The sequence below is a fragment of the Apteryx mantelli genome, chromosome 8 (assembly GCF_036417845.1).
Source record: "Apteryx mantelli isolate bAptMan1 chromosome 8, bAptMan1.hap1, whole genome shotgun sequence".
Lineage (NCBI taxonomy): Eukaryota > Metazoa > Chordata > Aves > Apterygiformes > Apterygidae > Apteryx > Apteryx mantelli.
The window spans coordinates 14,806,176-14,822,186 of record NC_089985.1 but is presented as its reverse complement, the minus strand read 5'-3'; the positions used below and the strand labels follow the sequence as shown (position 1 = coordinate 14,822,186).

The 16,011-nt window shown below is 40.4% G+C and overlaps 1 protein-coding gene across 5 annotated transcripts in view; it reads left to right on the top strand.

The window, feature by feature from the left end:
- Positions 1 to 16,011, top strand: part of ATF6 (activating transcription factor 6) — a 96,928-nt gene that overhangs the window by 28,171 nt on the left and 52,746 nt on the right. For 4 of the 5 annotated variants that reach the window (XM_067300747.1, XM_013961254.2, XM_067300750.1 and 1 more), the window contains 5 exons: positions 767 to 910; positions 5,717 to 5,836; positions 6,971 to 7,073; positions 8,239 to 8,303; positions 12,663 to 12,777. In XM_067300747.1, coding sequence (XP_067156848.1) covers positions 767 to 910; positions 5,717 to 5,836; positions 6,971 to 7,073; positions 8,239 to 8,303; positions 12,663 to 12,777 — 547 coding nt within the window. Of the gene's footprint in view, positions 1 to 766; positions 911 to 5,716; positions 5,837 to 6,970; positions 7,074 to 8,238; positions 8,304 to 11,814; positions 12,226 to 12,662; positions 12,778 to 16,011 lie in introns of those variants that run through there. The other variant, XM_067300751.1, reaches the window with a different exon arrangement.

Sequence of the window (16,011 nt, the reverse complement as noted above, 5' to 3'; positions counted from 1 at the left end):
TGTTTCCAAAAGAGTAAAGCTAGCCTCTGGGGAGGATATCTTGAAGTACTGCTTTGTCCTTCAGGATCTTTTCACTTCTGAACTACGATGGAGTCATTTCCGTAGAGTGGTTGTCTCGTGTTTTTTCCAGCTCCTGCATAAAATGCTGCTGCGTTGTTTTGCATCGAGAGCAGCGCAGAAGTTTGGACGCTGCGTGGGTGGCTGAACGGTCCCCAGGGAGGATCCTTCAATCAGTGCAAGCCTACCCCCAGCAAGGCAGCCTGTCTGGGAACAGGCCCCACGGCTGCTGTGTAGATGGAGTTGTTAGTCCTGCCAGTGTCTCTAAATCCATGTAGGCTTGAACATAGATAAGTCTGTGTACAGTTTTGTTAAATGATCGGCATAATATTCCAAGCCAGCAGCTGCATAGAATTTGGTAGCTATATTCTCTTTACATATTGTATTCATATAAACAGATTGATTTCAGTTTCATCAGGTGGAGGTATGAGGAAACAAGAAAACCAAAGCATCAAAATCCTTCCAGCAAGTGATACTGAAAAAGAGAACAGAATTGCATTTCTCTCTAGTAGTGCTTTGAATGACAGTAATTTAATGGCACAAGATGCTAAGTTTCAGCATTTGATACGACATGAACTGTATCCTTGTAGCATGGATACCAGCAGCCAGAAAGTTATTTACTTGAGTATTTAACACCTTACAGTAAAGTGTTTTGCAGATCCTCTGTGTATAAGTGATATGTTTTGCTATGGCTGTTCATGTTTTTCAGTGTATTTGAAAAGGATCCCAGTGCAGTTGATTCCACTGTGAATTCTAACCATCGGACCAGAAATCTGCTGGAGTTCTCAGCCAGCCAGGAGTCCAGCACAGCTCAGAAAATACCTGGTAGCATAATTCCTGAGAAGACTAACAGGTGAGATGACTATCTTTAATGTTTTGTAAGGGGCAGAGGACAATGGTCCTTTTAGAGCTCACTGTCCTTCCATTTGTTTTTTGGCAAGAATTATTATTGCTCTTATAGAGCAACTGAACTTACAATCAGTGTTTTGAAAGTTGATCTCTAATTCATCTTAAATTTTGTGGTTGCTGGCATTTTTGAAGACTCAGACAATGGAAAGGGGGTAAAAAAAAAACTGCTTTAAAAGAAGGAATAAAATGTTTAGCCCTCGCTGTTGTGCAGGAAAATACCAAGTAAACATATCTCAAAGGAGAAACTTGAAGGCAAAGAAAGAGTTTTATTAGAAATCTACTTTTAAGACATCCTTGTAATGTGTGGTCCAGTTCAAAGAACTTGCATATTAATATGCCTTCCATGTAGTTGGTGGCTTTAAGATCTTGAAAACAACTGTGCATGCTGCATCTTTAGTTCTCCAAAGTCCAAAGGGTAAGACTTTGTAAAACCAAAATCTCACACAGGCATCCGATCAGGAGTGTAGGGCTAGGCATGAAATAATACAGTCTTTAGACTGCAATCCAGCAAACTTTGGATGTTTCTTCACAGCTGAGTAGTAAACCAAATGTTTATTCACAATAAGCCTGAAAAGCTGTATTTAATTATGATTCCTAAACCATGCCTCATATCTTCCTGATATTCATAGTCTCTTTGGGGTGGGGTGGTAGGTTGAAAAGGTGGGTTGAACCCGCTGCTGAAGGTGGTATAGATTAAATTTTTTGACTTTGCCCTGAAACAAATCAGAGGTACTCCTGTTGTTGATTTAAGCTGAGAAGCCGTTAGTAAGCTGGCAGATGTCTCTGCTAATTTGTTGTCAAGATACGGTTTAGCTGTGGGAGTACTCCAGTCCTTGTGCCATTGGACAGCTGCTGTCCCTCATGTCCTGTAGCATGAGGTTGCACTCTCAGGTTGCTCCATTCTTTCCATGTATTTGACTTAGTGAAGAATTCTCTAGAAAGGTTGCTGGTAGTTACATTTATACAGATGCAAGGTGTATTAGGATGTTAGTTTGGTCTTAAGCCCATACCAAGCTCACTGTGTAGATGCACGGCGTGTCTTCTCTTATGTGTTTGATCTCTGAAATGATAGGTGCTATGCATTTGGTTGATCTAGCATATTTTGGTGATTTATGCTTTGGGTAGAGGTAAAACCACCTGTACCGTAGGTCTGGCAGTTCCTTTTTAACTACCTCCCCCCCCCACCGCCCCCCTTAAGTCATCTAAGTTCATCAACAACAAGGTTGTGAAGTGCATTAATGCCTTGAACCAACACGCTTCTGATTTGCTTAACTGAATTATTCTCAGTGTGCTAGGTAATGTCCATTATAATGGGCTGTGATAGTGGCTTGTTCAGAAACTCTTTGTTTTATAATTTCCAGGGCTAGACCTCTGTAGTCACTTCATTTTACTAGCTGCTAAGCTTGCAAAATTTGTTCTGTCACCTCTTCTCCAGCATCCTCCTCCTTGCTGGGGAATAAGTTCTGCAGGGTACATATCTACTATAGTACAAATAGTACCCCTGCAGAAACATTATTGTCAGATGTTGGGTTATAATTCAGTATAGTTGACCAGGCTGCTTTTCAAATAAATACTTTTTTTTTAAACTCTCCAGGATTTCCCAAACACTTACAGCTTCAGAGGCGTACACCTGACCAGTCTTGCCTTACTGTATGGTGTTATATCTTAGGGATTTTCTCAACCTTCTTCAGCTGCTTTTTCAGGAAAAATCTGTTTGTTTGTTTGTTTGTTTGTTTGTTTTCCCCCCATGATCTTTATTTTAGGTTGCATAGTTGAGATATTTGTCATGCTATCTCTCTTCTTACTTTTCAGACTGCGGTATCTATTTGTTTAGTTGCTCAAGAGAAGGTATGGGAAGTTCAAGGTTAGGCGAATATTCTGAACTTAATGAGCATTGTAATTTATTAGAAATTTAGAGTCCATCCTTATGCTTATCTATCCATCAGCTCCTTGAGAGCTGTGATAACTCCTCATAGGGAGCATGCTTATAGTCTGCTTCAGCAATTCCAGCCAGCAGTGCTAATGAATAAACTATATATTAATGATGAATATGTTTATCAGTTATTCTGTTGAAGTGTATTTAATTATATAGTCACTTTAACAAACATTTAATTGTCTTCAGATTGAAGTCTGACTAACCCAGCTCATATTTTCCCCTTACAGGATTTATCCTATCAGATCTTCCATTTCCAGTAGAGTATTTTGGCTGGTTCAACAAAGTCAGGCACAGATGTGCAGAAAGCCCTAGTATATTTTGCCATGCAGGAAGAAGGCAATAAATCAAGATCATTTTAATGCTGTAGTTCTATGTGGCCATGGTGAGGCTTTTGTATCTTATGTGGCACATCTCAGGCCATGAATTATGTGATATAGTAGTAGAGTTGTTCTTTTAGGAGGATATGCTAGTGCCTGTACCTCCTCCTTTTTTACTTTTTCACCCTGTTTACTGGCAAGCAGTGAGCTCTTTGCTCCCTATTCTCCTTTATCTGTTTTAGATGCAGTAAACAGAAGAACCAGACATGATGATGGAAAGAAAGCTTGGGGGAAGGAGGAGAATACGAATAAAGCTTTTATAAACCCCTATTACCTGATTTTTCGGAAGGAAGTCAAGGTTTAGGAGCTACAAGTCTGTCAAAACCAAGAGGACTAAGGCTGTTATATTGGTTGGAGCTACATTTAGAAAAGAACTTAGGTGCCCAACTGTCATCTTAAGCATCTCTGCCCAAAATATAGACTTTCAAATTCTCTGCGATTGCTACCCTAGAGGTGCTTAAACTGCCTCTGTAATAGTTTCTCTAGTGTTCCATTTTCTGGTCATGCCCAGAGCTGCCTGTGTACTAGACATCCTCTTCACATGCTCCCTCCAGCAAAGACAGTTGCTGGATCAGCACTTGTCTGAAATACCCCCAGGAGAAGAGTCCTCTTTATCTTGCAACCAAGTGTTAAAAACCAACCTGCCTGGAGTATGGAAGACCTGGGTTCAAATCCCTCATCTTTCCAGTGGAATTTGAACCCCAGTCTGCCATTCCCTAGACAAGTCCTTTATCAGGTGTCCTACAGCAAGGTTGGCTCTCTCCTGGTGGGATTGTTTTGTTTTTCATGGACGTAATTGTTCTTGGGACTGGGGGAGAGTGACGATGAGTCTGCAGCTGGGTGGGCTTCTGGAGGAGGGAGTTCATTCTCTTCCGGAAGTGGAGATATTTGAATTCAGGTCTTCCACAACCCAGGTAAGCAGCCTTACTGAAGGCTGTTGAACATGTGGGATGTATCTGCCACAGCCATTCCAGCTTTTCCACTGGTATGCTGAGAGAAGGACCTAACTTAGGTGACATCTGCTGCTCTCCAGAGTTAAATGATTTTTCAGAACGGGCTGAAACATCATGCTATGAAAGATATTTCTAGGTCTTGAATATTGAAAAATTCTGCTCAAGAAGATATTGAGCTCCAGAATGGTAAACCTGGCAAAAAACAATCTGGAATTAATTTGACACTGCTGCCCCTCCATCTGCCAAAGCTTGAGCCTTCTTTAGCACTGGAAGCTCACATTGTTGCAAGGGTAGACATGGTGTCTGAGCAGGGAACATCAAGAGGGATCTGATCCCTGCATGCCAGAGCTTGAACTAGGAGGGTTTCCAGTTTCTGTTGCTTAACTTATGGCTTCTTTGCTCGTTCAGACTGCCTGGGCCATACAACTAATATTGCTATGGAGATAGGAGTGAGAGAATGGGCGATCTCTGAATAACCTTTTATGGTTCCTTCCAGTTTAGCATCCAGCTACCAAGTTTGTTTTCCCTAACAAAATACATTCATCTTTTGAGTGTTGCAACATGACTTCAAGCAGGGGAGGAATTACCACGCAATTTTTGGATTGGCATTTTTCCTGTCCAGAGAATTGATTAGTTTTGCTTTGAATATTGACTCTCTTTAATCTGGTGGCCAGGGTCCTGCCTGTCTCCTTGATCCTGAGCAGGGCATCCTCCACTGTGTATCTAATACCTGAATCAGAGATCAGTTTAATGGCAGCTAAACTGCTGTTCTGTGCATAAAGTTCACTTCATGAACATGTCAGGAGAGGATCTTATCGTAGGCATTTGGTAATAAGTAGTTAGACCCCTCAATTGATACAGATAATACAAGAGAAAGGACTATTATTCTTTGCTTTGTGGCTGAGAACGCTATAGATTTTTGTATTGAAATGCATCTTCTTTCTCACTTTTTCCTCAAAGAGCTAGTCTGGCTACTGGAGACTGTGTTGGAGATATCTGGGGAAAAAAATCCTCTCCTCTCAGTTGTAATACAGTTTGTGGCTGCTACCCAACATTGAACTATAGCTCGTGGTCTTCGTATCTAGTTGGTTTAAGTGGCTAATAAATTTTGTATTTGTATAGCAAATCCTGCACAGCTGTGACATGAAAGAGAAAGTTGCCACCACAGGGATCTCGGAGTTTACATTTTATGAGGAGTATACGGCAGGCCACATTTCCTTTCAATATCTGGCCTATTTGGTAGGAGATCTTGCAACTACTAATCCTCATCTGTCTTTCCTGCATTCAGAGCTATCAGACCGTTTGGGGGAAGTGACTAAGACCACTGGATGCTAGAACAAACTGTTATTCACCTATTTAGAAGACCCTATGGGAGTAGCTGTAACTTTGTGGGTTTGTCCACGGTGATACTTATTCTTTGGGTTTGGTCAAAGGTTTATGGAAAAAATAAGGGATTTCTTGGTGTCTTTTTCTCTTTTTCCCAGGTATGATCGTTCAGTGTCTGATAACAAAGCACTAATGATAGTATCAGAGGAACCACTATTGTATATTTCACCACCACCACCACCCTGTCAGCCCCTGATCAACCGGACAGAGTCGCTAAGGTGAGCAAGCATCCTCTTCTGAGCATTTAAGCTTTTATTTGGAGTTTATATATAATCTGTGTGTTGGGTGAGTGCTGCTGGACAGACAGCTCCGGAGAATAGCATTATCCATTCATAGTATTTATTCATGCAGTATGTGACTGGTGCCTCTGTAAGCATTTGTACTGTCTGTTGTCTCCTACTATGGAAATAGGAAATCTGAGTTTGGTCTTGGTAACCTGCTGGGATGGCTCACAGGACTGCTGACCAGAGCTGCTTGGTCTGAAGGAACTGGGCAAACTGCTACTCTGGTTTTGCATAGGAGACACTTGAGACAGCCACATCAAAATGGCCCACTGGCCCACAAGAGTTTGACTTGGCTGGTATCTATTCAAGTTTGATTAACTGATGGATCTTAGGCCTACCAGTTCAACTGAAAGTGCATTATTAAGCTAGTTCAGTATTGGGTGTGAATGCTATTGACATCTAGATCATTGAACTTAAGTGCATTTCAGTTTGAGTTTCTGTCAAATATGTGAATTAAATAAGCTTAACCTTGTAACTTTTTTCATGACTCAAAAAAGAAATCACTTCATATGTGGAAATGTTTATAATATGGAAATCAAGGCCCGTTAAAAGCATATTGCGTCTGAAATACATGGTCTCTCTAACTTCCGATACAAGCAGACTTACCTGACACTGCCAATCTGCTTTATGCTATTAAAAAATACTTAACTCCACCTTTTCTAAAGTGCGTCACTGAACTTGGTTCCATTTTGCTTTGTCCATTCTTTCTTTTTACTCTGAAACTTATTTTCATTATTTTATTCTTTTTAACCACTATTTAGTCTTGAACTGATAGCCTTTTGATTTTAAATTTCAGAATTACTGTTCATTGTGGCAAAAGTACTGTATCTGCTTCATGTTGACATATCCATGATTCCAATACTTCATAGCTATTTCTTTTACGAATTTTCTCATAAATTTAATCTTGCAACTACATTTTCTTCATCTGGTGTTTAAAAATAAGATATCACAAGGTAAAAAGAGTACTAAACAGCAGGGTCTTCAGAGTGGCTAGTTAAACTGTTTTCTAAAATTAAATTCTGCCACTGTTCCTGGAAACATCTCCTATTACTGCTGTGGTTTTTATAGGTTGAATCATGAACTTCGAGGATGGGTTCATAGACATGAAGTGGAAAGGACAAGGTCCAGAAGGTCATCAAATAACCAACAACAGAAAGCACGGGTTATGCAGGTAGGCAGGTTTATACTGGTGAGTCAATAGCATGACAAGTTAATTTCAGGCAACATAACTGCATACTCTCTCTTACTTCTCTGTTCTTGTTATTATAGACAAAAGTAGCCAACAACACCTATAATTAAGTTTACCCAACACTTCCCATTTCAAATTGCTGTTCTGGGTCATTTATGATGTTGCCAGAGTTCTTGCTGAGGCTGAAATTTTTCATTCCTGCACTCTGATTCAGGCTAAAAGTTTTTATTTTTCAGCCGTCATCAAAATATGTTCGGTTGTTTTCTAAAATGAAATCGATAGTTGCCTTTTTTTGAGTTCTCTGTAAGGCTTTTTAAAGATAAACAGTTGATTAAGAGAGAGAAACGTAACCTACAGCGCACTCATTAGGCTCACTGTTAAGGGTCGCAGCTGATTGTTTTTGTTGAAATATTTTTATTTCATTTTTTCAGATTTTTGCTAGAGGGATACATTTTTGGTAAGAGTACAGAATTGAGATTTGTGTTCATACTTCCCATTTTGTAAAATCCCTTTCATCGACATGACACATTGATAATGAGAATGAAATTAAGACTGTGAATTTTTGACGTGTTTCATTTGATTAAGAGATTCTAACAGCCCGCAAAGGTATTGCGCTTAAAAATGTGGGCAATGCCACATACTTTTAGAGAAGATTTTCTGAGTATTAAACATTAGATTCTTCTCACTGTTGTCCAAAGGAAAATGGTAGAATGTTCAAGTGGGGTGTGTTTAGGTTTTAGGATTTCAAATTGAAATGTCATGTGCGTATTGTATATTGGCAGAGATAGGAAGTAGATATGACCTCAAAGGAATTCTAGAAATTTGAGATCACTGATGGCAAATTTTGCAATCAGATGACAAAACGTGCAACTATTGTGTATGGTACTATTCTTTGTCTCTGAATGTGTGACTTCACATTTGGCTATATTAAAACACCTTTTTTTGGCTCCAGCTTGAGTGCTGGTTGCCATTTGTTATTCGCATTTTACCATTAAAAATGTACATTTATTGTTCAGGGCACTGATTAACCCCTGCCCCCCTAACACATCCACTCTCTGCTACGGACTTGCATCATGCGTTGCATAGTGCCAAACCAAGAAAATGCTTATTGTTTTCCTTTTGTGTCATCTTTTTCTCCCTTTTTCAGAGCTCCCTCAGTGAGAAGGTAGATTCCCAGCTAATGGCCATGCCTTATACAGACACCAGCCTCAGGTAAGGCAGAAAACCTGTTTTTTTTCATTACGTTCTACTCAATAACATTGTTTCTCACTCATAGCTGGTGAAAAATGAATTTTCACCATGTCAGGATTCTTAAGCCTGCTAGTTTAAGATGCTAGCTTACATTTATTGACCTGACTTCTGTCCCTACAGGAAATGCACAGAAAATAACTTTGCTTCTAAAGATTCAATGTACACTTAAAGGAGCCTCTCTATCACAGCTCCGCTTTTCTGGGGGTTTTCTACCAAGAGGTCTTGAGAGAATCTTTGTCTCATTCTACAGAGTCCCCTCTTAAAAAAAACTTGAGTATCTAGGGAAAAAAATGGGGACTGTCTTGGGGCTGTCTGGAAGAACATCAGCAGTTTATATGAAGTGTCATGAGTACAGTAAGAGAAGGGTTTATCTCTGTCTTCAAGACTGAAGGCATTATAGCTAGCACCAAATACATTGTTTTGTATCATTACATCTCATTTGTGTGGTTTGTCCTCATCTCCTGGTTTTCCCTGCTGGTTATTGGAACATAATAACCTGGGGAACTGGAAAGAGATGCATAAGGAAAAGAAAATGATCTTTTCCTGAATTCTCTGAGTCCGTGTTAAAGGATCTCTGCTTCAAAGTGGCAAAGAAGAATCAGCAGAATGGAGTATAAGTAGACTCTTTGAGAAAAATAATTAAAATGTTGCCATTGAAAGTAAGACAGCTGTGGACCTTCCTTTTATATTCCAGTTTTGAAAGCAGGATCAGTCTGGGAGGGAATAACGAGCTACAAGCAAATGTTCTGGAAACCAGGCTGCCAAATTCTGATATATCTTAACTTATAAGAAAAAAACCTTCTTTTTTAGTTCCACAGGCAAACATAGGATGTCTGTTTTAACTGAAGGCTGGACCAACAGGCATATCGTCATGGTATGATGCAGTTTAATATAAATGTCTGCATTTGTCTTCAAATAATTTAGCTGGATTATTAGAAACAGTCCACGACATCATGCAGCTCTGCATGGAATAATCCACTGTGCTCAGAAAGAAGTCGGATTTCTTTTCAGATGAATGGTGTTTAAATGAACAGAATCAGCAAGTCATGGCAGCTGCATACTGTGACTGTCCTGGAACTGTTAAGAACATAGAACAGATTTCCAGTTCCTCCCAGACCCATCAGCTATTAGATGCTTCATGAAATCATAAAATCACATAATAATTTAGGTTGTAAGGGGCCTTTGGAGATCTCTAGTCTAACCTCCTACTCCAAGTAGGACTACCTTCAAAGTCAGATCAGATTGCTCAGGGCCATGACCAGTCCAGTTTTGAATATCCCCAGGGAGGAAATACCACCATCTCTCTGGGCCCTCGTCCCACGGCTACAACACTGCCATTGTGAAAATTTTTTTTTCCTTATACCTAGTTAGAATTTTACTTGCAGTCATTTGTGCCTGTTGCCTCTTATTCTTTAACTGTGTGTCTCTGTTAGAAAAGTCAGTCTCCATCTCCTTTGTGACCCCCATTAGGAAGTTGAGGATTGCAATTAGAGACCCCTCCAGGCACAACAAACCTGGTGCCCTCTGCTTCTCCTGGTACGCCCTGTGCTCCAGGCCCTGACCATCCTCACCTGGCCGTAATGCGACTTGCTATGTGGTTGCCCCCAGGATGCGCTGTTGACTTTCATTCAGCTTGTCTGCCAGGACCCCCAGGTCCATTTCTGCCACATCGATCTGGAAGACAAGAAAGGGGCCGTTGATTCAGTTTTGTCACTGATGCTGTCCACGAGGCCTTGCTATCCATGAGGCATTGCCCGTGGAGAACTACTAATGTACTGGCAGTGTCTGTGCAAATGTGTAAAACCAAAAACTAAACCGCTTGTAGGTTTCCCAATACATAACAAAACAAATGCTTGCAAGTGGCCATGAAGCTTTTATTAATGATACAAATCTCTTTGTGGAGTACACTCAAGACTTCTAATACTAGTAATTTCACTGGAAACTGAGGAGTGTTTTGCTTCTAGGACACCCTTAAAGATGACCTGTTAGTCTTAGGTGATCTAATCAATGAATAGCAGGACATTAACAGACTCTTATCTTTATCTGTGGCACTGATGAGATTAATATTGGTATGCTGCGTCCTGGGTTCCAAAAGAAAATTGATGAATTGGAAAGTATTGCAGTAATGTCAAAGCAGAGGAAGATCAAAATCGAGACAACTTGAGGGGGGGGAAAAAACCCTGCCAACCCTCTTCAGCCTTTTCAGCTTGCTTCGGATATAATTTCAATGAGGGTTTCTAAAAGTATGCATTTAGGGTTCCCGATATCAAATTATAAAGGACTCTCCAATCTTTTTTCTTGTTTCTAAATTTTACGCTATTAAAATTGTTTCTTGGTGCATATTGCAACATGTCCAGAACATCATTCCTTGTTAAAACTAGCATTCCTGCAACATGCTGGTGCTCTGTGATGTATAACAGAGTGTACTTTGAAACAGAGAAAGACTGATTTATCACCCAATGAGTGGCCAGATTCAGCACCAGTATTTGTATATAAAATTTAATATGGTGCTTTCCTGTAATTGTGGTAATGTATTACTCTAACAACTAATATCTTTACACCTGTTTTCTGACCATAAGTGCCTCCCTTCCTTTTGCGCAGCAGGTACTCTTAAGTGCCTAAAGGTTAATCCACTGGTATTGGAGTTTAGGACTAGTGGTAGACTCTTTCCATAGAACCAGGAGAGCTCTGCAAAGGTCCAGTGGTTTCCAAGTGCTCTGGAACAACTTTCCCCTGGGCTGGATATAGAGTTAGAAAAGGCTATTTTTCAAGTCTAGCTGTAGTTCATGTAGTGTGGATGAGTGAAAGGAGCTGTGGGACCAATTTCAGTTTTCAGGATGTGTTTTACTGAACAATATGTGGGTGTGATGTCTTTTATCTCAGTAAAATTTTACTGCTAAATCTCAGGGATGGTTTGGTGGGCCTACATGTTTTTATGAATGAATAATCAACCTCAGATTAGCTCAGATCTGTTTCCTGTGTGTGAAGAAGGATGTAATCTGATTCTGCACTTGCATAATTCTGCTAATGAGGATGTATTGGATAGGGCTGCATCTTGTTGTACACCCTGGATTTACACTCCCAATCCTGTTAAAGGAAAACCTGGCTTGGCAGCTTCAGTCTTTCTATTGCAAGAGGACTATATTAGCAGTAGGAGAGGAGAAGATGATGGTCTATTACTACTGCTGCTCAAGAAAATCACTTGATAGATTTGTGCATTGTGTTGGGTGCGTAGTATTTATATTTTAGAAACATCTTACCAAAATAATGTAGGTCAGCCCCCATAGTTTAAAATCTGGGTCAACAGAACACAGCTTGGGAGGAATAGACTGATCAGAGTTTTTGCCACAAATATTGCAAAGAGACAGTATGCTATTAAAGTGGGAAGGAATTAAAATAACTGGTTGAAAGTTGAGCTAATGTTTTGTTTAAGTACAACTTTCCAATTTGATTAAATGTTATTTTTGAATAGGGTTGGGGAAGTATACTTCAGAGCAATATGGGCTGGGAATTTCTCACCTTTCCAAGATAAACAACGGATAAGTACCATGATTGTATGACTTGCCAGTGTTTTTGCTTAGAATACTTTACCATGATTGAATGACTTGCCAGTGTTTTTGCTTAGAATACTTTAGACAGAGAATCTTTTCCTTACATCTGATATACTGAAGTTTAGAATTGTGAAAAATATAATTGCCAGAGTTGTATGAATACCTTAGTTTTGCTCCAATGTCTAAATTGAAAATCAACAGCCAGTCTTTGAGTTGACCAAAGAGAATTAAAAAAAAAAGGGGGGGGGGCGGGTGAGAGAAGGTAGGATCGCCACTTGAGAGTAAATGAAAAACCCTGTTTGTACTTTACTTTGCACTGCTTTCAGTTTGAGTGGTTTGTATCCTTAGCAATATAAAAAAAAATTTTGAAAAAGATTTTTTTTTTTTTTAATTTCAGAATGACATTTCATTCTAAAACTTGCTAAAATCTATTTCAGAAGTCATCAGAAATTTCCGGATACTTTTAGTTGATTTTTTTTTTTTTTTCTCTCCCCTCTGAGCAAACAAGCTGGTTTTTGCCTGCCTCAAAACCATGAGTAAAGTTAAGCCTGGAAAAGTTTCCTGGGGCAAGACTTTCAAAATACCTTGAACTTTCAACAAATACCCACTATTTCTCATTGTGTTCTACTGTGTTAAAATGTTCCTCATGCTCTTCTAAATGTATGAAGATTTGCTGCTCTTTTGAAAAGCCAGTCTTTAAAGCCAGTGCTTCACCGAAGTTAACTTCCTTGTATCTAAAAATCATTCCCTTCTCCCTTCTTTATTTCAGCAGGAACTCAGGGAATGAGCTGCAAGTGTATTATGCTTCTCCAAGGAGCTACCAAGACTTTTTTGAAGCTATTCGCAGAAGAGAAGATACGTTCTATGTGGTATCATTTCGCAGAGTAAGTGTAGTAATTTTTCAGCATTGGTTTGTTATATGTGTCCGTAGGACTGTTTCTAACAGTGTATTTCCTTGTGTTATAAAAGATGACCTAGTCAAGGTTTAATCTAAGTTTGTTGCTTCGTAAGTGATGCTTCTGTATAACCTGTGCAGTAAAACGGCCAGGTGCTTTCAAGAAAGAAGAGGCAGATGGAGTAGAAGGTGATTGCAAGGTCTTTGAAACTCCTTGTATGCTTTAGCCAAAACTGTCTGAAAAGACTCTCTTTCCTGAGATGAATTGAGATGATGTAAAATTTCATGTAGGATGGAGTACACGGTGCATTTTTCAGCATGTTTATGCACTTGGCTTAAACATATGTGATTATGCATTGGTTTTGAAAATAGTCTATCATGGGCTTTGCAAAATATGCCTATTGCAGTTAGGAATGGAAGGAGAGCTAGGCAGAAAACACTGTAGTGCAAGGACAAGATAGGATGAAATTGCATGAAAAAACAAGGACTCTGACATTGGAAATGGAATTGAAGAAACAGTATCTGGAGATGAGAGACTGTAGAGGAACAGTCTCTCTTTCTGTGTGGTTCCTGAAGTAAACTGGTGTTTTAGTTTTTTAAGGTAACTGGTAGATTGTGTGCGAGTTTCTGATGGGACTAATTGTTAGATGCTCTTACTGAAAGGTTAATATTGACTGCTATAGTTAAAACCTTAAGTTGTCAAATTACCTGTCCTGAGGACTATGGGTAGACAAAGCAGGAATAGTAGGCCTTCAGATTGAATAGCTGCTTCTGAAACCTTAGCCATAAAATCCTTAAAAGCCAACACATGCTTCCTGCTACTCTGCAAGGATTCCAGTTAGGAATTTCATTGTTCTTCTGGGCCTGTCACCCTGCTCATTTTTTCAGATGTGCAATGTTTCTATTGCTGATTACACAGGCAAAGAAGGGATTAAGGAACACTGACCATTTGGAGAGAGAATTTGTATATGGCCAAGCACAGTAAGCTTTAAAGAAGCAGAATCTAGTTGAGTGTTGTAAACTTGCTGAAGGCACTTGTAATGTGTATATTAGTACGGAGACACAGAGCTGTGGTTAAAGGCATTCAAGTGTATCTGTGTATCTCATTGCATCATGGCAGTAAAACCTGACAAATGTTTTGCTATGGTGTGAACAAGTATCTGACTAGAGCATCTGAGGAGCTGCTTCTGCAGAGTATGTGACCAACACATACTTAGCTGGATACTTTAGCACTTCACTAGTAGTGGTGTTCAAAAATTGGGGAAAAGAAGACAAGATCTGGCATGACTAAGAAGTAGGGGAAAGTGTCATAGCCTGTTTTGTATCATCATTTGAATCCTGATAGCCTTTTCAAAAACTGATAAAACAGACATTGAAGGCACTTGGAGAAGAGCACAGAAGTTCTGCAGGGAGCCAGAGGCATTCGGGTTGGTTAATGGTTGACACTGCACTGCAGATGTTGGAAGCATCAGAAGTGGTCCTGGCCCACAGGTCAAACAATGCTTAAGATCTGGCAGTCTTCCCACTGTGTGTGCTCACTGGCATCCTAGACTCGGTCACTGGGCTTCCCTCTGCCCAGGAGCATGGGGCAGGTATGAGCAGCTGGAAAGGGTCGGGGCAGGCTGGAAGGAAATTAGAAAGAAAGGAAATATGCCCAGGGAAAGGAGCTTCTATGGGTCTCTCTTTATTGCCAGCTAATTTGCCTTGCTAATTTCTTCCCCCTATCAGCTTCTCCCAGCACTGGTTAGACGTGTATAAAACAACAAATGGGCCAATCCAATTTTTTTTTTACATGATCAAGATGACTGAAAGGACATTCAGTGAAACTGACAGGCAACAATTTAAGAAAATATATGTTCTTATGGCTTTATAAAGCTCCTTACCACAGCAGTATTACAGCCAGATGTTCAGTGGGACTGAAGGGCACGTTCAGGGTTTCATAAGGATAGCTAACCTCTTGACAAACTCATGCCTTCTTTGAGACCAGGGCATGGACTTGTGGGTCTGTGCAATACTCACTGGGTCCTGACTAATGGTTAAACTCTTAAGCATGGTAGCAGTTCAATACTCAAAATAGTTAACTGGTTATTTATTTAGAAGGACTGTAAAAGTTTTGTGATAGGAATAAACGTATTCTGGGCACAAATTATTTTTGCTAGCTCAACATAATATTTGTATCTTCCTCTAACACTTGAATTTGCAGTTTTCTGTGTCCCATATTGTAGCTGTAGAGGACTGTGTGCAGTAGGACAATTTTTCTGCTGATCTGTGACCTGTAAATCAAGACAGATGAGTTGTGGGGTTTTTTGTTGTTGTTTTAGGTTTTTTTTCCCTCCTGTCTGTGCTGGGATATGGCCTAGGCTTGTGCTGCAGGAGCTTTGTCAAGCTCATCCTTGCATCTACAGCACACTTGGGGCCAGGCAGGACCAGTAAAATCCGCTTTAAAACAGGAATTCCAAGTGTTTGGCACTTTCTGCACTACAAGTCCAAGGGGTGTTGAAGCCAGGACAGCTGCAGGAGTGAGAAGCTGCGTGGGATCCGGTGATGGAAATGATGAAGGCAGTGTTTGAGACAGTGGCTGGTGGGGGGGAAGAGTTTATTTCCTCCCTTTCCCAGAGGTCTTGAATAAGTCCTTAGACAAGTCTATAATATGTATCCTGGACCTGGGGTCTTGGCTTGCTAGGCCTCCCGCCTTGCTGTTTTGGGGTCCTAATATTAGATGAGGATTGTTATATGCGTGCTTGCACCCAGCCACTGTTGTCCTAGGGCTCTGCAACTCCCCCCGTTTGTTTCCTCATCCCACAACTGGTCTGAGAGGGGTTTCAAGGAGGTAGGGAGCCAGCAGTTGCCACTGCAACAACTCATCCAGATACAACTGATTCTTTCCTAAGATCTGAGGAGCCCTCAGCAAAGACAGCTGCTGGGAGCAGGCTGCAGGAATTGCTCTCATGACATTAATATGTTCCTGGCTGCCCACTTTCCTGGTGACTTCAGGCATGGGCATGATCGGGTGGAATACGTATATGTGCATTTGTAAGGCTAGGAGTTTGGCCATCACTAAACCTCTTGTGCCTGTGTAAGAGCACTGTTATATGCGCGCCAGAAACCCAGTTGTGTGATGGGATGGGCCACAGCAAGAGCTCTGTGGCAGCAGAAGATGCATGTGGTTCCTCTTCAGCCGAGAAGGTCGGGCAGCTCTTAACAAAGCTGGTTTGAACCCTGA